Source organism: Hordeum vulgare, chromosome 2H (assembly GCF_904849725.1).
Source record: "Hordeum vulgare subsp. vulgare chromosome 2H, MorexV3_pseudomolecules_assembly, whole genome shotgun sequence".
NCBI classification, from domain to species: domain Eukaryota; kingdom Viridiplantae; phylum Streptophyta; class Magnoliopsida; order Poales; family Poaceae; genus Hordeum; species Hordeum vulgare.
The window spans coordinates 337,712,879-337,730,340 of record NC_058519.1 but is presented as its reverse complement, the minus strand read 5'-3'; the positions used below and the strand labels follow the sequence as shown (position 1 = coordinate 337,730,340).

Sequence of the window (17,462 nt, the reverse complement as noted above, 5' to 3'; positions counted from 1 at the left end):
TGCAGACGTGGCGCTATTTGGCACAACAGGTCCACTAGTATAGCAAACAACCCATGGGTCATGCTTAACAGGCTGAATTTGGATCCGCTGTAATCTTCAATCAGCATAAACCAACTTCATTACCACTACCCTTTCAAAACAAAAACTTCACTACCACCAAAGTTGTGTCCTTTCTTTGTGTTGTTAAGCTCAGAACTTCCCATGAGACGACACTTTGCTGCATGAGAAACAACCCACACGGACCATCGAATCATGGAATTTAAAACATATTAGCATACTTTTGAAGAGCAGAGGGTAAGGAAGCCCAAACTTCGAGTCAGGTGCGGTAACAGCCCTCTAGGACAGCTTAGGAGAATCAGATACAAATTTGTGAAAAGACGCAGCCACTATATCATCACTGGAGTTACAGATACCGTATGACCATCAACAACGACTGCACTTGTACAGCTCACAACAATAATATACAGAAAAAAAGCATCATCAACAACTCTGCACCTAGCAACAACTGCAGAACCAAGCAATCCACTAGCTAGTTGACTGTATAGAGCACCTAGTGGAAGAAAAGAAAAACAGCCTCCTCATCTACTAGAAGGTGATGGTTCGTTGGGTCATCTCTGCAAAAACTTTATATATCCAGGGCAGAGTGCGGGGAAACGCTAGCTTACAGGCTCCGTCATTAACTTGAGCAACCAGTCCTGCCATCATATGGTACACGATTTATTCAAGCCAGCAATTTCAGTTTCAGCCACTTGCTTGGTGGTATTGCGTGGCAGGATATCACTCCTGCTTCTCACAACTGTCTAGTTGTAGATCTTTACAGGCCTCTCAAACGAATGGCGGTTCTGCACAAAAAACATGAAATTAGCAAATTTCCAACCAACAAGAATATAGAGCACGCTGACATCATTAGCACAAGTTGCAACAATGTGCCGCCAGTACCTGGTTAGCACTATGTGCCTTTCTTGGCGCTGTGTCTGGGTGCTCCAGTCCAAGATACTGCTCCCAAGCTCCATACATGTTTCTCTAAACAAGTGTATACAATTGAAATCAAATTAAGCGCTACAAAAGCTACTTCAACAAGTAGATAACTAGCATGATAGTACCTGAAATCTCGTAGCTACACTATCAGAATCTTCAAAATAGTCTGGCCGGCCAAGGGATATGTATGCAAATTTCCACTGTCCAAAGAGAACATTTGTTCGGGTAAGTACAATTTAACCAATGTTTACACTAGGTGTCAGCTCCACATACAAAAAGCAAGATCAACACACCTCGTAGAAATATTAAGACTGTTACAACTACTTCCAATAAGTATTAATATCTTTCCAATTAGGTAGACACGAATTTAGGGACAAGCCTAATTTAGTTACTCCCTCTGTCCTAAAATAACTGTCTCAACTTTGTACTAGCTCTAGTACAAAGTTGTACTAAGCTTAAGACACTTATTTTGGGACGGAGGGAGTACTTATTTTGGATTGTTAGGCCTCGAAACACAAAGGACCGCTTTGATGAAATTAATAACCTTCACCATATCCCCCAACACCTGAGCATTCATGAACCAAGGTTTGTGACGGTATGTGTCGGAATCGGAATATTTAAATTTCCACATCGAAATATATAGGCGATAAGCCGACAACGAAAAATGTATCAGATAAATCAAAAAGCTTACCATTTTGATAATCATTTTATAAACCAAAATTTGAATAGCTAACTGTGTTGTTTCTTATACCCCAAGTGAGGCCTTGGGCTATAAAAGCTTACTGTTTCTTAAATATTCTGACAAGTAGCAAAAGCATACACATATCTCAATAACATCACATCTGACACGGATGCGCTATGCCGCTATAGCAACAAAACAAAAAAAATTACATATTTATATATAAATATAGAAACCATGGGAAAATCCTCATTACCTTGGAGAAATCCTCTTCTGAGACCTTAAGCTTTTTCTGTAAACGTTCTTTGATAGAAGATAAGGTCTCATCCTCACGAATAACCATAAAGAAAGGTTCTCCAAAATTCTGAACTTGCTGTGGAAATCAGGATAAATATCAAGCATGTGGTTAACTAGAGATCCAAATATGCTATCAGAAGCAGAACAAGGAAATCCTGCTTAGTAATAATTGCCTTGCCCAATTCCATCATTTATGCTGGACAGTGGGCGGAACATGACAATGTCAAATATTTGAGTATTAGAGACATAGTTAAAGCATTTCTTTCAGTGAATGACAAAGCGACTTAAAACCAAATGTGGTACAATGACTAAAAGTTTGTCCAACTGCATTGAGGAACTACTCACAACCAGGCTGTATTTTTTGTGTTCTACAGAACACAAATAAATGCATAGATTGAGTAACTGAGGGAAAGCATTAGCCGAACTGCATTACCGTTTGGTTTTGAGTGTCTTTGGTAAAATGGTATACATGAATCAAGCGATCAAAAGGACCAAGGTTTTTCTCCTCCTCTGGTACCTACAAAGAAAAGATAACATCAGCCATTGAACGGGTGTGTGTGTGTGTTGGGGGGGGGGGGGGGGGGGGAGGGCTTTCTGTAAAGCATGGCATATCATCACATACCTCCTCTGCACGTAGTGTCCAGTACTGATCGTTGATGTTTTCTATCTTTTCACTGGGTGCAAAAATCTGCAGCAAATACATGGTAACTAACACTTGTCTATTTTGTGGAACTAAATGCAACTAAGAGGTGTTAAACTAGCATTTGTACCACCTTGTATATCTTGTGGTAGAATACTTCAAGCAATCTAAGTTCAGCATCAGGATGGGACAGGTCAACCTGATTGACAATGACAGAAAGGATGCATAGAACATGAGCTAGCATCATATAAGCAACAAAGAGATCTAGTACATGCCATACAGACCATAAGATAAGGATACTAAAGTTTACCTTTGATTTGATATCGCTTAAAACATCACCAACCGTGCTATTTTTTGGCAATCTTATACTGTGAACAGACACCTGGTAAAACACATTTGAGACTATTGGACAAACTCAATATACTACAAAGCTTTAAAAGTTTCAACCAAATAACCTCATCCTTGGTGGCATGATGATATGTAACTTTTAATGTCTTCAATGCCTGTAGTTCTGGCAGGGGTATATCCAATACTTCATAGTACAGAATATCAGAAGTCTGATGCATGACAAGTTAATAGATATATTACTCTTCCCTTTAGTTGTTAATAAAGCAACTAACGATCATGTAATGATTAGTTTGCCACAAACCTGATTATAATGAATCAGCATATCTAGCAAACGTTCAACGCCTCTGTACTTAATTGGTTGAGGCTTAGGCTGTTGAGAGTAACAATTATGTGATGTAAGACGAATTTTTGATGGGTCATCAACACCAAGCTGTTGAGCGACTTTTTCTACAACTTCATCGTACGTGAAAATCTTTGACCTATACAGGAAGGGTGAAGAGAAGAAAATCATTAATGATGCAGAACATCAAGGTTTGTTGATCACAATATGTCCAAATGTTTACATCTCTAGGCAAAAGTCATCCTCCTTGGGCTTCTCCAACGACCGGAAGTGGACAACCTAAAAAATGATAACAGCAGTTAATCACATATAAAAATTGTACTATATAATATGATGTTCATGACATACACATGCAATATGAGAGCACAGTCCTAGAGACGTGGTAAAATGAATTTGGGAAATAAGATAACAAACAAAACTAATCGTAGAAATCTTGTTCGACTGCTCTTTTTCTTAATAAAATGTTGGAACCGCTAGTAATCTATGCGGCAAGAAAATGTCACAGCAAGGAAAATGTGTGTAAATAGCAGATAATATACAATTCTGAACCTAGCCAGTGGGGTGTTCTTTGGCACCTGTCTGTTACGTATATACACCAGAAACGATGGGACATCAGGGTATCTAAATTGGTCAGAAGTATCTGGCTTTGGGGATTTTTGAAAACAAACAATATCACCATCTTCCAGCTGTGAACACAAAAATAATTTTCAGGTACGACAATATCAGAGAAACAAGAACGATATCCGTTCAAAACATAGAATTATAGACATCAGATCTTACCTGGCAAGACCGGAATATAATTCTATTATCAATGTACTCACACATCACATTTGGCTCGAACTTAATTTCCTAAAAATGGTGGAAGAAGTAAGATACTGAACCAAAATAATATGCTTATCACATAAGCATCAGGCTAATTAAGCTTCTAAACTAGAAGTAAACTAACCTCATAAAGCTCAACATCATCATCCTGCAAAAAACCAGCCATTTTTCTCAATTTTGGCAGAATATCCTGTGGTCTTCCTGAAGCCTTCACAAAGAGCCTACCAACATACCTGAAGAGATCATTCATCGCACATATAAGACTCTAGTCTAATCACAAATGAGCAACGATGCAAAAGGTTAGAAAGTATGAAAAGTACCGCAACTGTTCCTTTTCAGGATCATAGAGTTTGAAGAAAAGCAAAATATCATCTCTGGTCTTGTCTGGTAGAGCAAGAGGTTTTAGGTCCTGCATGACCCGTAAAAATTGCAAACAAATTTATTTAGTTGGAAGTAAATGATAATATCAACACTGCACCAAAGCAGACGGGGAAGGCGCTCTTACCAGTCCAAGTTCAACTTCCAAGAACAACTTCAGTTCTGCGTTGTGGGCCTTGTTTGCTGCTTCCTTTAGTTGTCCAACCTACATAAAATGCTTACCCTTAGAGTTAGTGTGTTTGCCCACATGCATAACGAGAATACAAATGCTGAAAAGAAAGACAGGGGCGTATTATTTTGACAAGAGATCACACTAATAATTAAGTCGGGCTAGAGCTATACTTATTTTACTGCAACTTAAAAAGAGAAAAGGCATGAGAGACCCACTGTAAAAAGAGAATGTTCTACATAGCGGTTGCACATAAGATGATGCTAATCGGTGACATGCAATCAAGTGGAAGAATCAGAGCAAGTCCAACTTGTCCGACAAGAAGTATGTGCAACTAGTAATGTGGTATTTTCTACAGGTCAAATCTTTTATATCTACAGGTTATATCTTTTAACTTCTACTCCCTCCATCCCAAAATAAGTGCCTAAACTTCAGTACAAATTTTGGGACGGAGAGAGTACTATCTTACAGACAATAAATTACTGCTGGTTGACTGGAGTGCACGACCATAGACAATTCAACAGGATATAACAGGAACTTGCTTAGATAAATGGTGGTATTCAATACCCAATATTGATTAGTAATCATTTACAATCAAATAATTGACATCCAAAAAAGCTATGGCATTGTAATATGAACAGATTTCAATTATGAACACCACAAGATATCACAAAACAACTAGTTTCTGAAGACAACATAACCAACCTAAAAAACCATAGCGTACCAAACCGACCATAACATAAAGTATGTGTACGTTCCATTCAACCCTTGCAAATACTCGAAGGAGAACTAGAGACAAGAAAATCATTATCCAATGAAATGTAATGAAAGCATCTTACAGTGAGTGCTTCTTCTTGAGGAGTCAACGGTCGATTGGGTCGGTACGTATGGTTTTGCCGCTTGGCCCACAACCAAAAACGTTGAAACTGTGTTGGAATGCCCAATTCTTTTGCTACCTCCTCCTGTAAAGCACTTCACAGATGACTGATCAACATGGCAACCATGAAGTTCTACTCTTATTGGCACTAAGTTTGGTATTCCTAAATAACAGTGCACATAAGCTGTAGCAAGCAAGACATATTCCTCCTTGCTGTCATACTGGTAAATAAGAAATCTTATCTATGATTTCACAACTATAGACTACACCTTCAGAATGTTAAGGAACACATGCAAATGTGCTACTTAAAGCCAAAGTATTATTGCACCAATTTAGGCTTACGATTTTTGAAGAATAAACGGCATCTAGCCCATCTGAGATAGACCCAAGTGTTATTTTTACCAAAAGAATGTCATGTAACAAGATAGGGCCACTCAAGCCCTTGAATCATCAGTTTTGGTTTATGGATACAACCAGTAATAAGCAACAGCCTGATTCGATATTCCTGCAGCTGGAATAAGCCAAAAGCAGCATCACAGCAAACATAGTCTTGCCCCATGTAATTACCTTGAATTGAGTAAAAGGCATCTGCTTTTGAATACGGAAGCTCGGGACTTTATCATGATCAACAAGATCAAAATATATATCTTTCCCAATCTGAGCAGTCAAGTCGTCATCCCTAGCAACCTATACAGGAAGGAAACATGCAAGAAAACTAAGTGAAAACAACACAAGGCTTCTTATAATAGTTGATGTTCTACGCCCAGCAGGTTGATTCAAATACCTTAATGATGGTATATAGGTGGGCCTCAGCTTTCTCCTTTTTCCGGCGCTCCTTCTCTTCACGGTCCTTTTCTAGTCTAATCTGGGAGCACATGGAAATATAAGACTACTAAAATAAGAAGCTCGCAATAGACAGATATCTTACTAGTTACTAGAGAGCTTACTCGAAGGTGCTCAGCTATGTCCTTCTCATCCACATTACAAATTATTTTATCCTTGTCGCTTTCACGAATGTATACAAGCATGTATGCGTTTGAATATTTGGTAAACTTGAACGGAGTGTTGTTTAAGCCAGGATTGGTCTGGGGTAGCTGCAAAAATGTAGGTATAGATTAATTAGCCCAACGTTCTTACGCCAAATATATTGTACCCCATGAGGACTTGTAACGAACCTCCTCCTCACCACCATATTGCTCTTCCAATGCTCTCTTTGCATCTTCTTTTGTTACACGCTCATCATCAAACTTGAACCTGAAAATTGTTGCTCGGTGAGTAATTAAACATGAGCAGAACAACTAGCCAACAAGATCATATTACGTTTTGAAAAGCAAAGGCAGCCATCATGCATGCCAACTACTAGTTACAATGGATTCATTTGGTTTAAGATACAAATAAATTTTTACAATAGATGAGCAAAAATAATCAAACATAACATTGTCGAAAAACATGCACCATTGCCAAAACAAAAAATAAACTCTTTGAGAACGATTCCAAATCATCATCATGAGTTTAATAAACTAGGAAGGGCCGCCACATGCACATTTAACAAAATGCTGAGAAATTTATTTACAAGTTGACAGTCAGCACCATGCTGTCTAGCTGCAAGCAGCAACCAGCCAAATCCAGCAAGAGCAACAAAAAGTTCGACAACCCCAGCACGGCCAAGATGGTCGCAAGAATTTGCTATTTTCATAAGGGAAGCAGAGCCAGCCATAGATCACAATCCAGGCAAACAGACGTACCACTGATCAGAGAGCGTAGGTCGTATGAAAGCATAGTAATGCCCACCATGAACACCGCCACTATGGACAAGAACACTGCAAGAAATTAACTGTTAAGGACTGTATCAGGATGAAGTATTAACATGTAATTACAAGTTGCCATCACTATTTTACGTTTTATCTAGACCATCTAAAAAGTTAGATCAAGAACCATGCATTTTTACTTGGATTCAGCTTAATTTAATGGATATAAGAAGTATGTCCATACGAAGAAACACTTATACACCTTATAGATTAACTATGATCTGGCTAGGATCTCTAGGTGATTACACAAGTTGAGGACAGGAGAAATGGCAATATCAGAACATCAAATTCACCTCCAGTACTATTGGCTAATTAACCATGACATGTGGCATCTTCAACTATCAAAATCTTACACAAGAAAATATTAGAATATCCGACCGAACCTGTGCAAAGTGTAAAGATTTCGCACATTCCTGTCTGCATCGGGAGATAAATACTTCCCATCATCTCTATCAAGATCCAACTGAAGTGGGAACTCATAACGGTCATTTATCTGCAATTCAAAAGGAGAGGTAAGCATCCTTCATAAAAAATACTCCCTCCGTCCTAAAACAAGTGTCTCAAGCCTAGTATAATTTTGCACTAGAGCTAGTACAAAGCTAAGACAGTTATTTTGGGACGGAGGGAATAGAAGATAAAAAATAAAAGCAAAGGAGACTGAATTTTATGGACTAAGTTAGGATTTGCATTTCCACCAACTAAAACAGTATTGAAGGAGGTCACTTTGTCGCACTTGAAAATCATGTATGCCACTTTATGGATGTCATCCAGGTATATGTAGCCATGATAGAAATCTAATGATCCGCAAAAAAAATTTAAAAAAAAAGTGACTAAAGAGACATGTTGAGACATTATTCCAACTTTCAAACACATGGCTAATGTAAACTCCGAATGTATCAGCCTGATACAAGTGTTGGCATTTTGCCTACACTGCACATGAAGTACTCAGTCAACATCACTGAACAAAAGGCTATTAACACCCTAGAAGATATCAGTGTTACTAGTATGGTCCCCTGAGATCAAACATATTCTAGATAATAGTGTAACTGCAGTTTTTAAATAGGCATTTCTGCGCTTCAAATAGATACTAAGAGAAATGTGTAAGCCCTGTCAGGTTTATAAGCTTTCCCCTACCACAAAGCCCTCGTCTTCAAATTACAGGAATGCGATAACAGAGGCGGACAAGTAATCAGTTGGTGGCGCTGATACAAACCTTCACCATTGTGTCACGCATGAAATCATATTCAAAACGTTTTAGCTGAAGTTGTAGAACAGGAGGGAAGTCGATAAAAAGAACACCTTTCTTTGCATCCTGAAACAACAATATGTCTAATTTAAAACCCATGCAATAAATCGATATACTTTGTTGCCAGATAATCAGGTAACTTGTGACCACAGCTCACTATATTCAACAATCAGCACGGGGTTAGGGTATGTGGTGGGGGTGGTGTGGCCCTATTTAGATTAAGTTCAAGGAACACAAGAAAAATCAAACCATGCTGTTGCTACTATTTTTTTAGGATTGGAATACACATGCGCCCACCGGTGTGGGCCGGCACACACAAGGAGATGAGCGCATGGGTGAGGTTGAGAGGGTCCATGGGTTGCTTGAGCTGCCACAAGATCCGGAGGGCTAACCTGCAATCCATGCTGTTCCGCATGATACTTGTTATCACCTTCCAGGCGCTCCACCTCCACATACTTGTCGAATGAAGCATAGACGTCCTGACAACCTTTGACATCAAGCTGTAGGTCTGCAGAAGTATACTACAATTAGGTCAAACAAGGGTGCAAGGTTTAAACTTTGTTGGCCATTTTCAGTAACAGCATCACTTGCCATAGAACGATTCCTTCCTTGTTGATTTAAATTCCACATTGATACACTCAATATAGTTCATGTGATGCCCTTCAAATAATTGTTGTATTGTGCCCTCCACAACGGTTCCCTTGAATCAACATTGTGCATACTTCAGTCAGGGATATATGATTCAATAAACACCGGAGGATATAAAAAGAAAGAGCTTACAGATGTCAAACCTTCATCTTATCTTCCAACTTCTCAGAAAGAACTCTATTTAGTTCTTGCACATCATGTTGCATAAATGAATCATGCATGTCCCACCCAAAAGATTTTGTTAGCTCCTTTGTGGAAACACTGCTGTCATTATACTGCAGCTTATAGAAGAGACTTTGAAGAGCTAATGGAATGCTTCCTGAGGGCATATCATTCTCAGTAGTGGGCATATGATAAACCGCCTAGCAAGCAATATACCAAGTTACCACAATCCAGATAAGTTGACCAGAAAAAGGAAATAATCTGTGAATATGGAAACGGTACCTTTCTGAAATATGGAATGTGATAGAGAGTCTGAAGGAGAGAATTCATATAGCAAGTGGCACCTTGGTTTTTGAGGCCAACATAGCCAGTCTCCTTTTTAGAGTCATAACTCCAATAATCAACAACCTTACACACGGCAACCTCTGCTTCTATTACACAAGTATCATTTACAAGATAGCCTCTACTGGGATTGTAGAGTTCACTCAAAGGCATAAAAGAAGTGAAACCCCAGTCGCTTTCTCGAGCAGAGAACTGATGTTGTGTTTCTGCATGCATTTCAATTAACTTGTTATAGAAGCCGTTGCACCCAGATCAAAATATTATCTCTATTTTTTTTTTAAAGATGGCTATAGTACATGCAACTTCCAGTTACAAAGAGGTTGATTTTTTTAATAGAGAAATTCCATAAACAAAATTTCCTTCCAATTGTAGGGTGACTAGAATATGGCGAGAGAACATGTAAAATGCATAAATTGCAATTGTACCATAAGCATTCTTCTTCACCAGCAGATTACTACACACAGAAGTGGCAAAAAAGTACCTTTTCTTATTGTAAACTTGTTGTGAATTTGGTTAACCACTGAGAGGCTGAACTGTGCATATCTAGTCCATCCATAGGGCAAGACTGCTGAATCGGCAACATCCAAATACATAGACAAGAACTCAACATTATTTCCCCTTGGGAAAATCAAAACTCGCCTGAAAACAAAAAGGATTTGATGAAGAACACTAGCAGACATTCTCGAAGAACAGAGCTAATCAAATACTCTATTTTGGAGTAAAAGAGCAGTAGGAACCTACCACTTGTAGCCACCAACAACAAAAGTTTCAGAATAGAGCTTCTTCGTATTCACTCTTGATAGGTTATCAATGGTCCAAGTAAATCTCGAGATTGGTGTATCCTCCGTTGGCTGGTTTTCGACAGTAGCAGCTGGCTCAGCAGGCACAACTGGAATGACAATACAGAGTCAGCATGAATACAGCTTAACCTTACATGGCAATCACATATAATAACAAAAGCAACACTTCATAACACGTCAGTTCCAACTGAATCCAGTATTTACCACTAAGTACGAACAGAGGGCACTATTAAATGCATTTACTAAACATACTGCATAGAGAGACCAAAGATGCAACCCAGAAAGAAGCAAATAAAAGAAGTTTCTGTGTCAATGCAATTACAACCATAACAATTACTACATAACCACATTGGCATAAAACTATCACAAGTAGATCAATAACCCGGCGTAGGACAATGAAACGACGTTGCCCGCGAAGCGAGCAAGCATTTTTTTTAATTGGGAGCAGTATTGTGCATTATATCTAACAAAGCAACATAGAACCATGATAGCTCTCACTATATAGCACAACTAACAGATCAAGCAAATGATGAATCACCAATCTGCACAATAAATATGATAAACAATAGCAATCCTGCATAAGGCAGAAAGTAAAAACCGTGCAAACAATAAAATAACGAATCATCATTCACTGATAATAAGGCAGCAAAATACTCCCACAAAGGGAAAGAAAAACAAGACAGCAACAAGCAACCTACAGGGTATAATCAGTTTGACACAACACACGTCTGAGAGCATCAACAGGCAATAAAATAAAATGACAAGCGGTAACAGAAAAGCGAGGCGAGGTGACGGAAGAGAACCTTCCATTGGCTGCGTCCCGTTGGGTAGCTCCTGGTGCGGCACGAGCACCTCCTCTTCCTCCTGCCGCGGGTGCTGCTGCGAAAAATTGACGGCATATCAGATCCATCCCAACAAATCTCACCAAAGCGGCTAAAAACCCCAAACCCTAGAATCCATTCCGCCGACGCGGGATGCACACCCTGGCTGAAGGCGCCAACGCCAGAACCCCCACCCAAGAGAACAACCCAGAAGGCTAGGGCAACGGACACCGCGGCGTCCGCAGGCGACGATGCGTGCGGCATCGCGGCTGCCCAAAGCGACGAAGAGGGCCCGCGCGAGGAGGAAGGCAAGGATGAAGAAAGGGGGTGGGGGGGGGGGGGGCAAGGGCACCCCGCGCAAGCTTACCTCTGCGGGCGCCGGGGGCGGTGTGGAGATCGTCATAGAGACGGGGGAGGGGACCAGGGGGTGACCGGCGGCGATTTGGGGCCTGCCCCGGCAGTGGGTTGCGGGAGGCGTGGAGATCGCGAGGTGGGGATGGGGGAAGGGGGGAGGTGGAGGAGAGAGAAAGCGGGGAGGTTTTGGGGGTCGTGGAAAGTTCCAGGGTCTTATGCGGGAGGCTTGCGGAGCAAGGACGGTGGGGGAGTGGACGGGGGATACGGGAGAATTATTGAGTAGTAGACGGCCCAGATTTCATGGGCGCAATGCGTGGCGCGTGGACTCTGCTTTCTTCTTCTTCTTTTTTTGATGAGGGCTCGCGTGCGTGGACTGTGCTAGACACTCGAGTTCGGTAACTTTGTTTGCTTCGCCTCTCCGATCTCTTCCACTCATGATGTAAAAAAAAAAATGCTTCCACTCATGATCCTAAAGAAAAAACTTGCTTCCACTCATTAGGGTGTGTTTGATTGCATTCCCTACTTAGCAAGGTTGTTTCCACCTAAGACATGATCGGTGTAAACATGTTGAGTAGATGCATTTGCTCTTGTTTGATAATAATGTATGTGTTGATACATGCTGAGGTAAGACTTTGTTTAGTAGCTGTTGGTTGGTGAGTGAACAAAGGAGATGAGAGGGAGGGAGATCGGAGGAAAGAGGAGGCAGGACGGCGGCGGAGCTACCTCTGGCTCAGTCGGGGCCGAGCAGGGCGGCAACGCGGCCGGGGGCGAGCAGGACGGCGGCGGCACGCAGGGCGGCAGCATGGGGCGAGCAGGGCGACGACGCGGCCGGGGGCGAGCAAGACGGCGGCGGCGCGGGGGCGAGCAGGGCGGCGACGCGGCCGGGGGAGAGTAGGGGAGGCGGCGGCCGGGGGCGAGCAGGGCGCCGGCGCGTCACGGGAGCGTCGCGGGACGAGAGGCTGGATTAGGTTAGTTCACTCGGGAGCCACGCTAGGCAGCGAACACCCCACCGTCCTTTCGCTCGGGAGCCATGCGGGATTTTTTTTTGCATGAATGGACCATGCCGAGTAGAGCTCATACACCCTACCAAACAGGTCAAAGTGGGTTGAGGAGGGAACTGTTGCCCTCATGCGCCCTTGGTGCAGCCTACCAAACACACCCTAGAGCAACTCTAGCCCATACCATGGCCAATTTATAGCTTAAATATGTTGTTCAAGCTATTCCAACTTATACCATGTCTTTAAAATTTCTAAAAAGAATTGCAAAGGAATTATCGACGCGATGTTGCATTTTTGGTGAGGTGACGCTGACAACCAGAAGAGAAGGCATTGGATGGTGTGGTGGAAGATGTGTGTTCGAAAAGACCGAGGAATGGGCTTTTCAGATATACACTGATTTAATCTCGCATTGTTAGCCAAACAAGCTTGGCGTCGCCTTGATAATCCTGATTTTTTATGTGCCACAATCTTAAGAGCCAAGTATTTTCCTCAAGATGATCGGATGAACGCATTTTTTTAAAAAGTTTCCTCTTTTACTTAGCAAAGCATTATGACGGGTGTGGATTCTCTCGGAAAGGGTTGTATTTGACGAGATGGAAATGGACAAAATATTAATATATGGAAAATTGCTTGGATCTCAAATTGTGCAAATAGAAAAATTATTACTCCAAGACGAGGGAATCTTGTGTCAAAAGTTTCTCATCTTATTGATCCACTCATGAATGTTTGTGATGAAGATTTGGTGAGACAAACATTGTGGTCAATTGATGCTCAACGAGTCCTGTCGATCCCTCTTCCTATGCGTAATATGCCAGATTTTATTGCTTGGAGCTATAAAAAAAATGGTTTGTTCACTATTCGACCAGCTTATTTGAAGGAATGGAATAAACAACAGGGGAGAAATTAGAATACACAAATGGTATGGGTAGAAGCAAGCCAGATCCTATTTGGGGTAAGATTTGGAATTTAGCTTCTCCGGTGAAGGTAAAAATATTTATCTAACGTACATTACATGGAACTCTACCATGTCGTGTTACTCTGGCCAATACACACATGAAAATTTCGCACATTTGCCCATCATGATTGAATGGGCCACAGGATACAAAACACGTGTTGTTTCTATGCCAAAAGGCTAAAGAGGTGTGAGAAAAGTTAAGGATGTATGAAGCGGTTAAAAACTCGTGTTCTTGATCGTCCTGGAGAGACGATCCTAGAATTTTTAATCCTCGTGTCAAATCAAGAACTATCTATATCGGGTTTATAGAACACGCGGGAGCTTATCACGATAACAATGTGGTATTTTTGGTGGAATAGATGTAAGTTAGTTCACGAGGGAAAGTCTCAAGAGGTGTACCGAACCTCGATGGGGATTCGTGCCATAACAACAAACTATGTAAATGCTCATTCACATAATGCAAAGTGGAAAAAGAGAAGTTTGGAGCATACCTCCTAGGGGGGTTGTTAAGCTCAACGTGGATGCCTCTTTTGATCATGATCTGCTAAGGGCACGGCAAGGGATGTCCTCAGGGACGACAAATGAAAGTTCATGGTTGGAGGAAATTGGAAGATAGATTGGTGCGCGGATGTTCTGACTGCGGAAGCGTGGGCGCTTAGGTTTGGTTTATTGCTCGCGCAGAAGCTGGGTTGCAATCGCCTCGTTATCAATTATGACAATATGGAAGTCATTGACATAATGAATGACGGGGGCATTCTGCAAGAGCGACGACAGCGATTTTTTATGATTGCTCCTTTATGGCTTGTGATTTTCCTTTTAGTAGGTTTGATCATTGTAATAGAGAAGCGAATAAAGTAGCTCACGAACTTGCTAGATTAGCGAAAAGTATATTGACAAGGGATTGGTTCGAGGAACCTATGGATAATATTGTACCCCTTCTTATAGACAAGGTAACCATTGTTTCTAATTAATAAAGTTGTCGATGTTTAAAAAAAACTCTAGCACATACCATATCTACATTTTTTCCTAGGTCTCGCTAGGATTCCAAAAACGCCCCAGCGGCGTCGCTGGTAGGGTTCCATAATCTAGCATCAGGTTTCCCCTAGTTGGAATGTAACTTCGTGTGGAAAGGTTGCATGGCAGAAAACCCGACACTGCCGACGATGGAGCCTCATCGGGGAAGTGAAGGAAACGCGAGAAGGGTTATGTTGCCCCCGAAGGCGGCCAATGGATCTGGCAGCGGTGGTGCTGCAGGTAATGCATCTTTCCCTAGGGGTAGCCTGGAGGACAGATTTGCTACCTTGAATTTGCATGGGGAAGAAGAACGGGATAATTAATTTGGTGCCCTTAGTTGGGTCACACTCGGCAGGTTTACCCCTAGTTTTCGAATACACTCGTTCCTGCCCAAATCACTTTGCTTCTCTTATGCTTTTGCGCTTTGACCGTTTGACCATATCTTTGAAAACTTCATAAAAAATCATACTAACTCAAAAAAATCAAATAAGATATCGAAATGTTCACAAAAACATAGCCTATATGTGCATGGCATTTGCATTTACAACAAAAATGTTGGAAAGACCCCATTTGAGTTTAATTTTAAGTCAAGAATAGGAACATTCCAACATTTTTGTCAAGAATGCAAATGGCATGCACATATAGGTGATGTTTTCGTGAACATTTTGATACCTTGTTTGATTTTTTTCTGAGCTGGTATGAATATTTTATGAACTTTTCAAAGTGACGGTCGAATAGTCAAAGAGCAAAAGCATAAGTGAAGCAAAGTGATTTGGGCGGGAACGAGTGTTTTCTCAAACTAGGGGTAAACTTACCGAGTGTGACATGACTAGGGGCATAAATTCAATTATCCCAAGAAGAAGAGGACCTAGACTTCTCGGGTGAAGTTGATGAACAAATGGATAGCATGCGCTGGTTGGGATCTATAGGATCCATACCACTAAACCTTTGAACCATGTCGCCATGTTCAAATCATTGTGTAATGTGTTGGTGTCAGCACAAGGTGTGAGCCCTTCAAAACCATAAATCTGAATTTGTTTCTTGCGCAGTTTATGTGTGTTGGTGATTGGAACTAGATTCAGGGACTATGTTGTGATGATAGAAGTGTATGATGGTTCTACGTGCGTGCACTACTACAAACTCAATCGAATTACTCTGTTGTCCACGATCATGGGCGCCCCGGATGGTCTGACTAAGAAGAGGGAAGTAGCTTAAAAATAGCAAAAAAGGTTGGGAAACTACCTGTCAAAGTGGTTGTCAATTATGGAGGGATTCTCACTGTCAAATACATGCATGCTAGGGTGTTTCTGGAGTTGGATCAGACATTGGTTCGTTCTGTCCCAATTACTCTTAAAGAGAGCAAAAGGTACTCAGTTGAATATGAAAAGCTTCATGATCTCTGTAATTTTTGTGGACTAATAGGGCATGTTGCGATAGAGTGTGGGGATGGACTACCCCCCCAAGACGTGTGGACGGGTGATTGGTTGCTGGTAAACTTTGATCGTCCTGATTCTGATGGCCAAGCGCGCTGTAGCAGGGGACATAATGTATAGTTTGCTGGCCCAGGAGGGGGGTTGGTAGAGGCCATGGAGTAGCGCCTGGAGAAGCAAATGTTGAGGAAAGAAGTGACTGGTTTTGGAGGGCTAGGCCGCGGTAAGTTTGCACCTCAAGCTAGGAAAAGGTTGGGAGGGGCTGACGGCAGTTTTGGGATGATGGCCGCAAGACCATCTTCAACTGGTATTGTGGTTGATCATGTTCTCATGATAGAAGGGCAATAATGAGAAGGTGTTGATAAATCTTTGTTGAGCACAACTCAGAGGTTTTAGGATCCAAAAAGGTAGAGAACGTCATCTGATGCAAGTGATTTGACTAACCATATGGATATAAACATGATAGAGACGACCACCAGTAGTTAGGGGTGGGCATATAACCCGAAAACCGATCTACCGAACCGAACTAACCGGGACCGAATCTGAATTCACCGGGACTGAAAACCTCGGTACTATGATTGGTTCACTACTACAAAAAACCGAATTTAGTTCGGTGAGTTCGGGTTTACCTCGTGGGTACCCGAACGGACGGAGGACTGAGTAAAAAGTAGAGCCCGGCTTCCCCATTGTCGCGACACCAAGCACGACTCCTCTTCATTTCCTGAATTAGGCAAGTAGCCAAGTGCGCTCAATCTATCCCGTTGTTGCCGCCGTCAGCTTTGCTATTTGATTCTCTGCCTTCTCGCTTCCCAATCCCATAACATCCCCTAATTTTTGGCCTTTCCCACTTTCCACATGGCTTAATTCTTTATATACCACGACGGGACCAACAATTCACTCACCAGGGGCATGGATCTTCAAACCCTAGCAGCCTCGTTGGAGATGGATCCATAGGACCGTCGTCGCTAGCTCAAGCAGCGTTTGCCGCACAACTGTCCTTCTGATTCTCCACGCATGAACAATAACGATAACCAACAACAATAGGATGCTCATGCAATGTAAGCCCATGTTTCCTACTTCAATTTATATTCCTGGTTTAAAAGTTTGAAGCTTAATTGTAAGTGCATCTAGTGCCCCTTAGTAATTTTGGTGGATTGAAGGATTATAGGTTAAGAAACTGATACATTTGTGAGTGTACACAGGCTCTATAAGTCACTGAGGAGTTTGAGTTATTCGATGAATATTGACCCCTAAAATTGTATGTATTCAGGTGAAGACTTTGGTCATTCCTTGAAGACTTCGATCGTGAAGAAATTGCGAAGGAAATGATATTCCTCATTGATGACGAGATGATGT

General features: G+C 41.6%; 1 protein-coding gene across 2 annotated transcripts; it reads right to left on the bottom strand.

Annotated features, from left to right (window-relative positions):
- Window positions 1-258: 258 nt before the first annotated feature.
- Window positions 259-11,897, bottom strand: LOC123426209 (ubiquitin C-terminal hydrolase 12-like). Of its 2 annotated transcripts, none has more exons than XM_045109997.1 (32): window positions 11,723-11,897; window positions 11,338-11,413; window positions 10,476-10,623; window positions 10,216-10,373; window positions 9,675-9,940; window positions 9,374-9,592; window positions 9,174-9,282; window positions 8,975-9,090; window positions 8,550-8,648; window positions 7,720-7,829; window positions 7,274-7,348; window positions 6,704-6,782; window positions 6,476-6,622; window positions 6,313-6,393; window positions 6,096-6,215; window positions 5,491-5,613; window positions 4,610-4,687; window positions 4,425-4,513; window positions 4,229-4,337; window positions 4,063-4,131; window positions 3,858-3,968; window positions 3,506-3,561; window positions 3,244-3,421; window positions 3,050-3,151; window positions 2,905-2,976; window positions 2,728-2,793; window positions 2,577-2,642; window positions 2,388-2,471; window positions 1,914-2,030; window positions 1,104-1,178; window positions 940-1,023; window positions 259-842 (listed from the first exon to the last, which is right to left on the bottom strand). In XM_045109997.1, the coding sequence occupies exons 1-32, from the start codon at window positions 11,756-11,758 to the stop codon at window positions 801-803; spliced, it is 3,360 nt and encodes a 1,119-aa protein (XP_044965932.1). In that variant the 5' UTR covers window positions 11,759-11,897; the 3' UTR covers window positions 259-800. The 2 variants fall into 2 exon arrangements, with proteins under 2 accessions (XP_044965932.1, XP_044965933.1); XM_045109998.1 differs by having other exon boundaries at window positions 11,338-11,410.
- Window positions 11,898-17,462: the final 5,565 nt, after the last annotated feature.

Excerpts from the sequence above, each read along its gene's own strand:
- LOC123426209 (XM_045109997.1), bottom strand. The coding sequence starts at position 11,758 with ATGACGATCTCCACACCGCCCCCGGCGCCCGCAGAG. Across the intron at positions 11,414-11,722 it reads CGCCCCCGGCGCCCGCAGAG|CAGCACCCGCGGCAGGAGGA; the intron begins GTAAGCTTGCGC and ends AATTTTTCGCAG. Across the intron at positions 9,941-10,215 it reads CAAGTTTACAATAAGAAAAG|AAACACAACATCAGTTCTCT; the intron begins GTACTTTTTTGC and ends AAATGCATGCAG.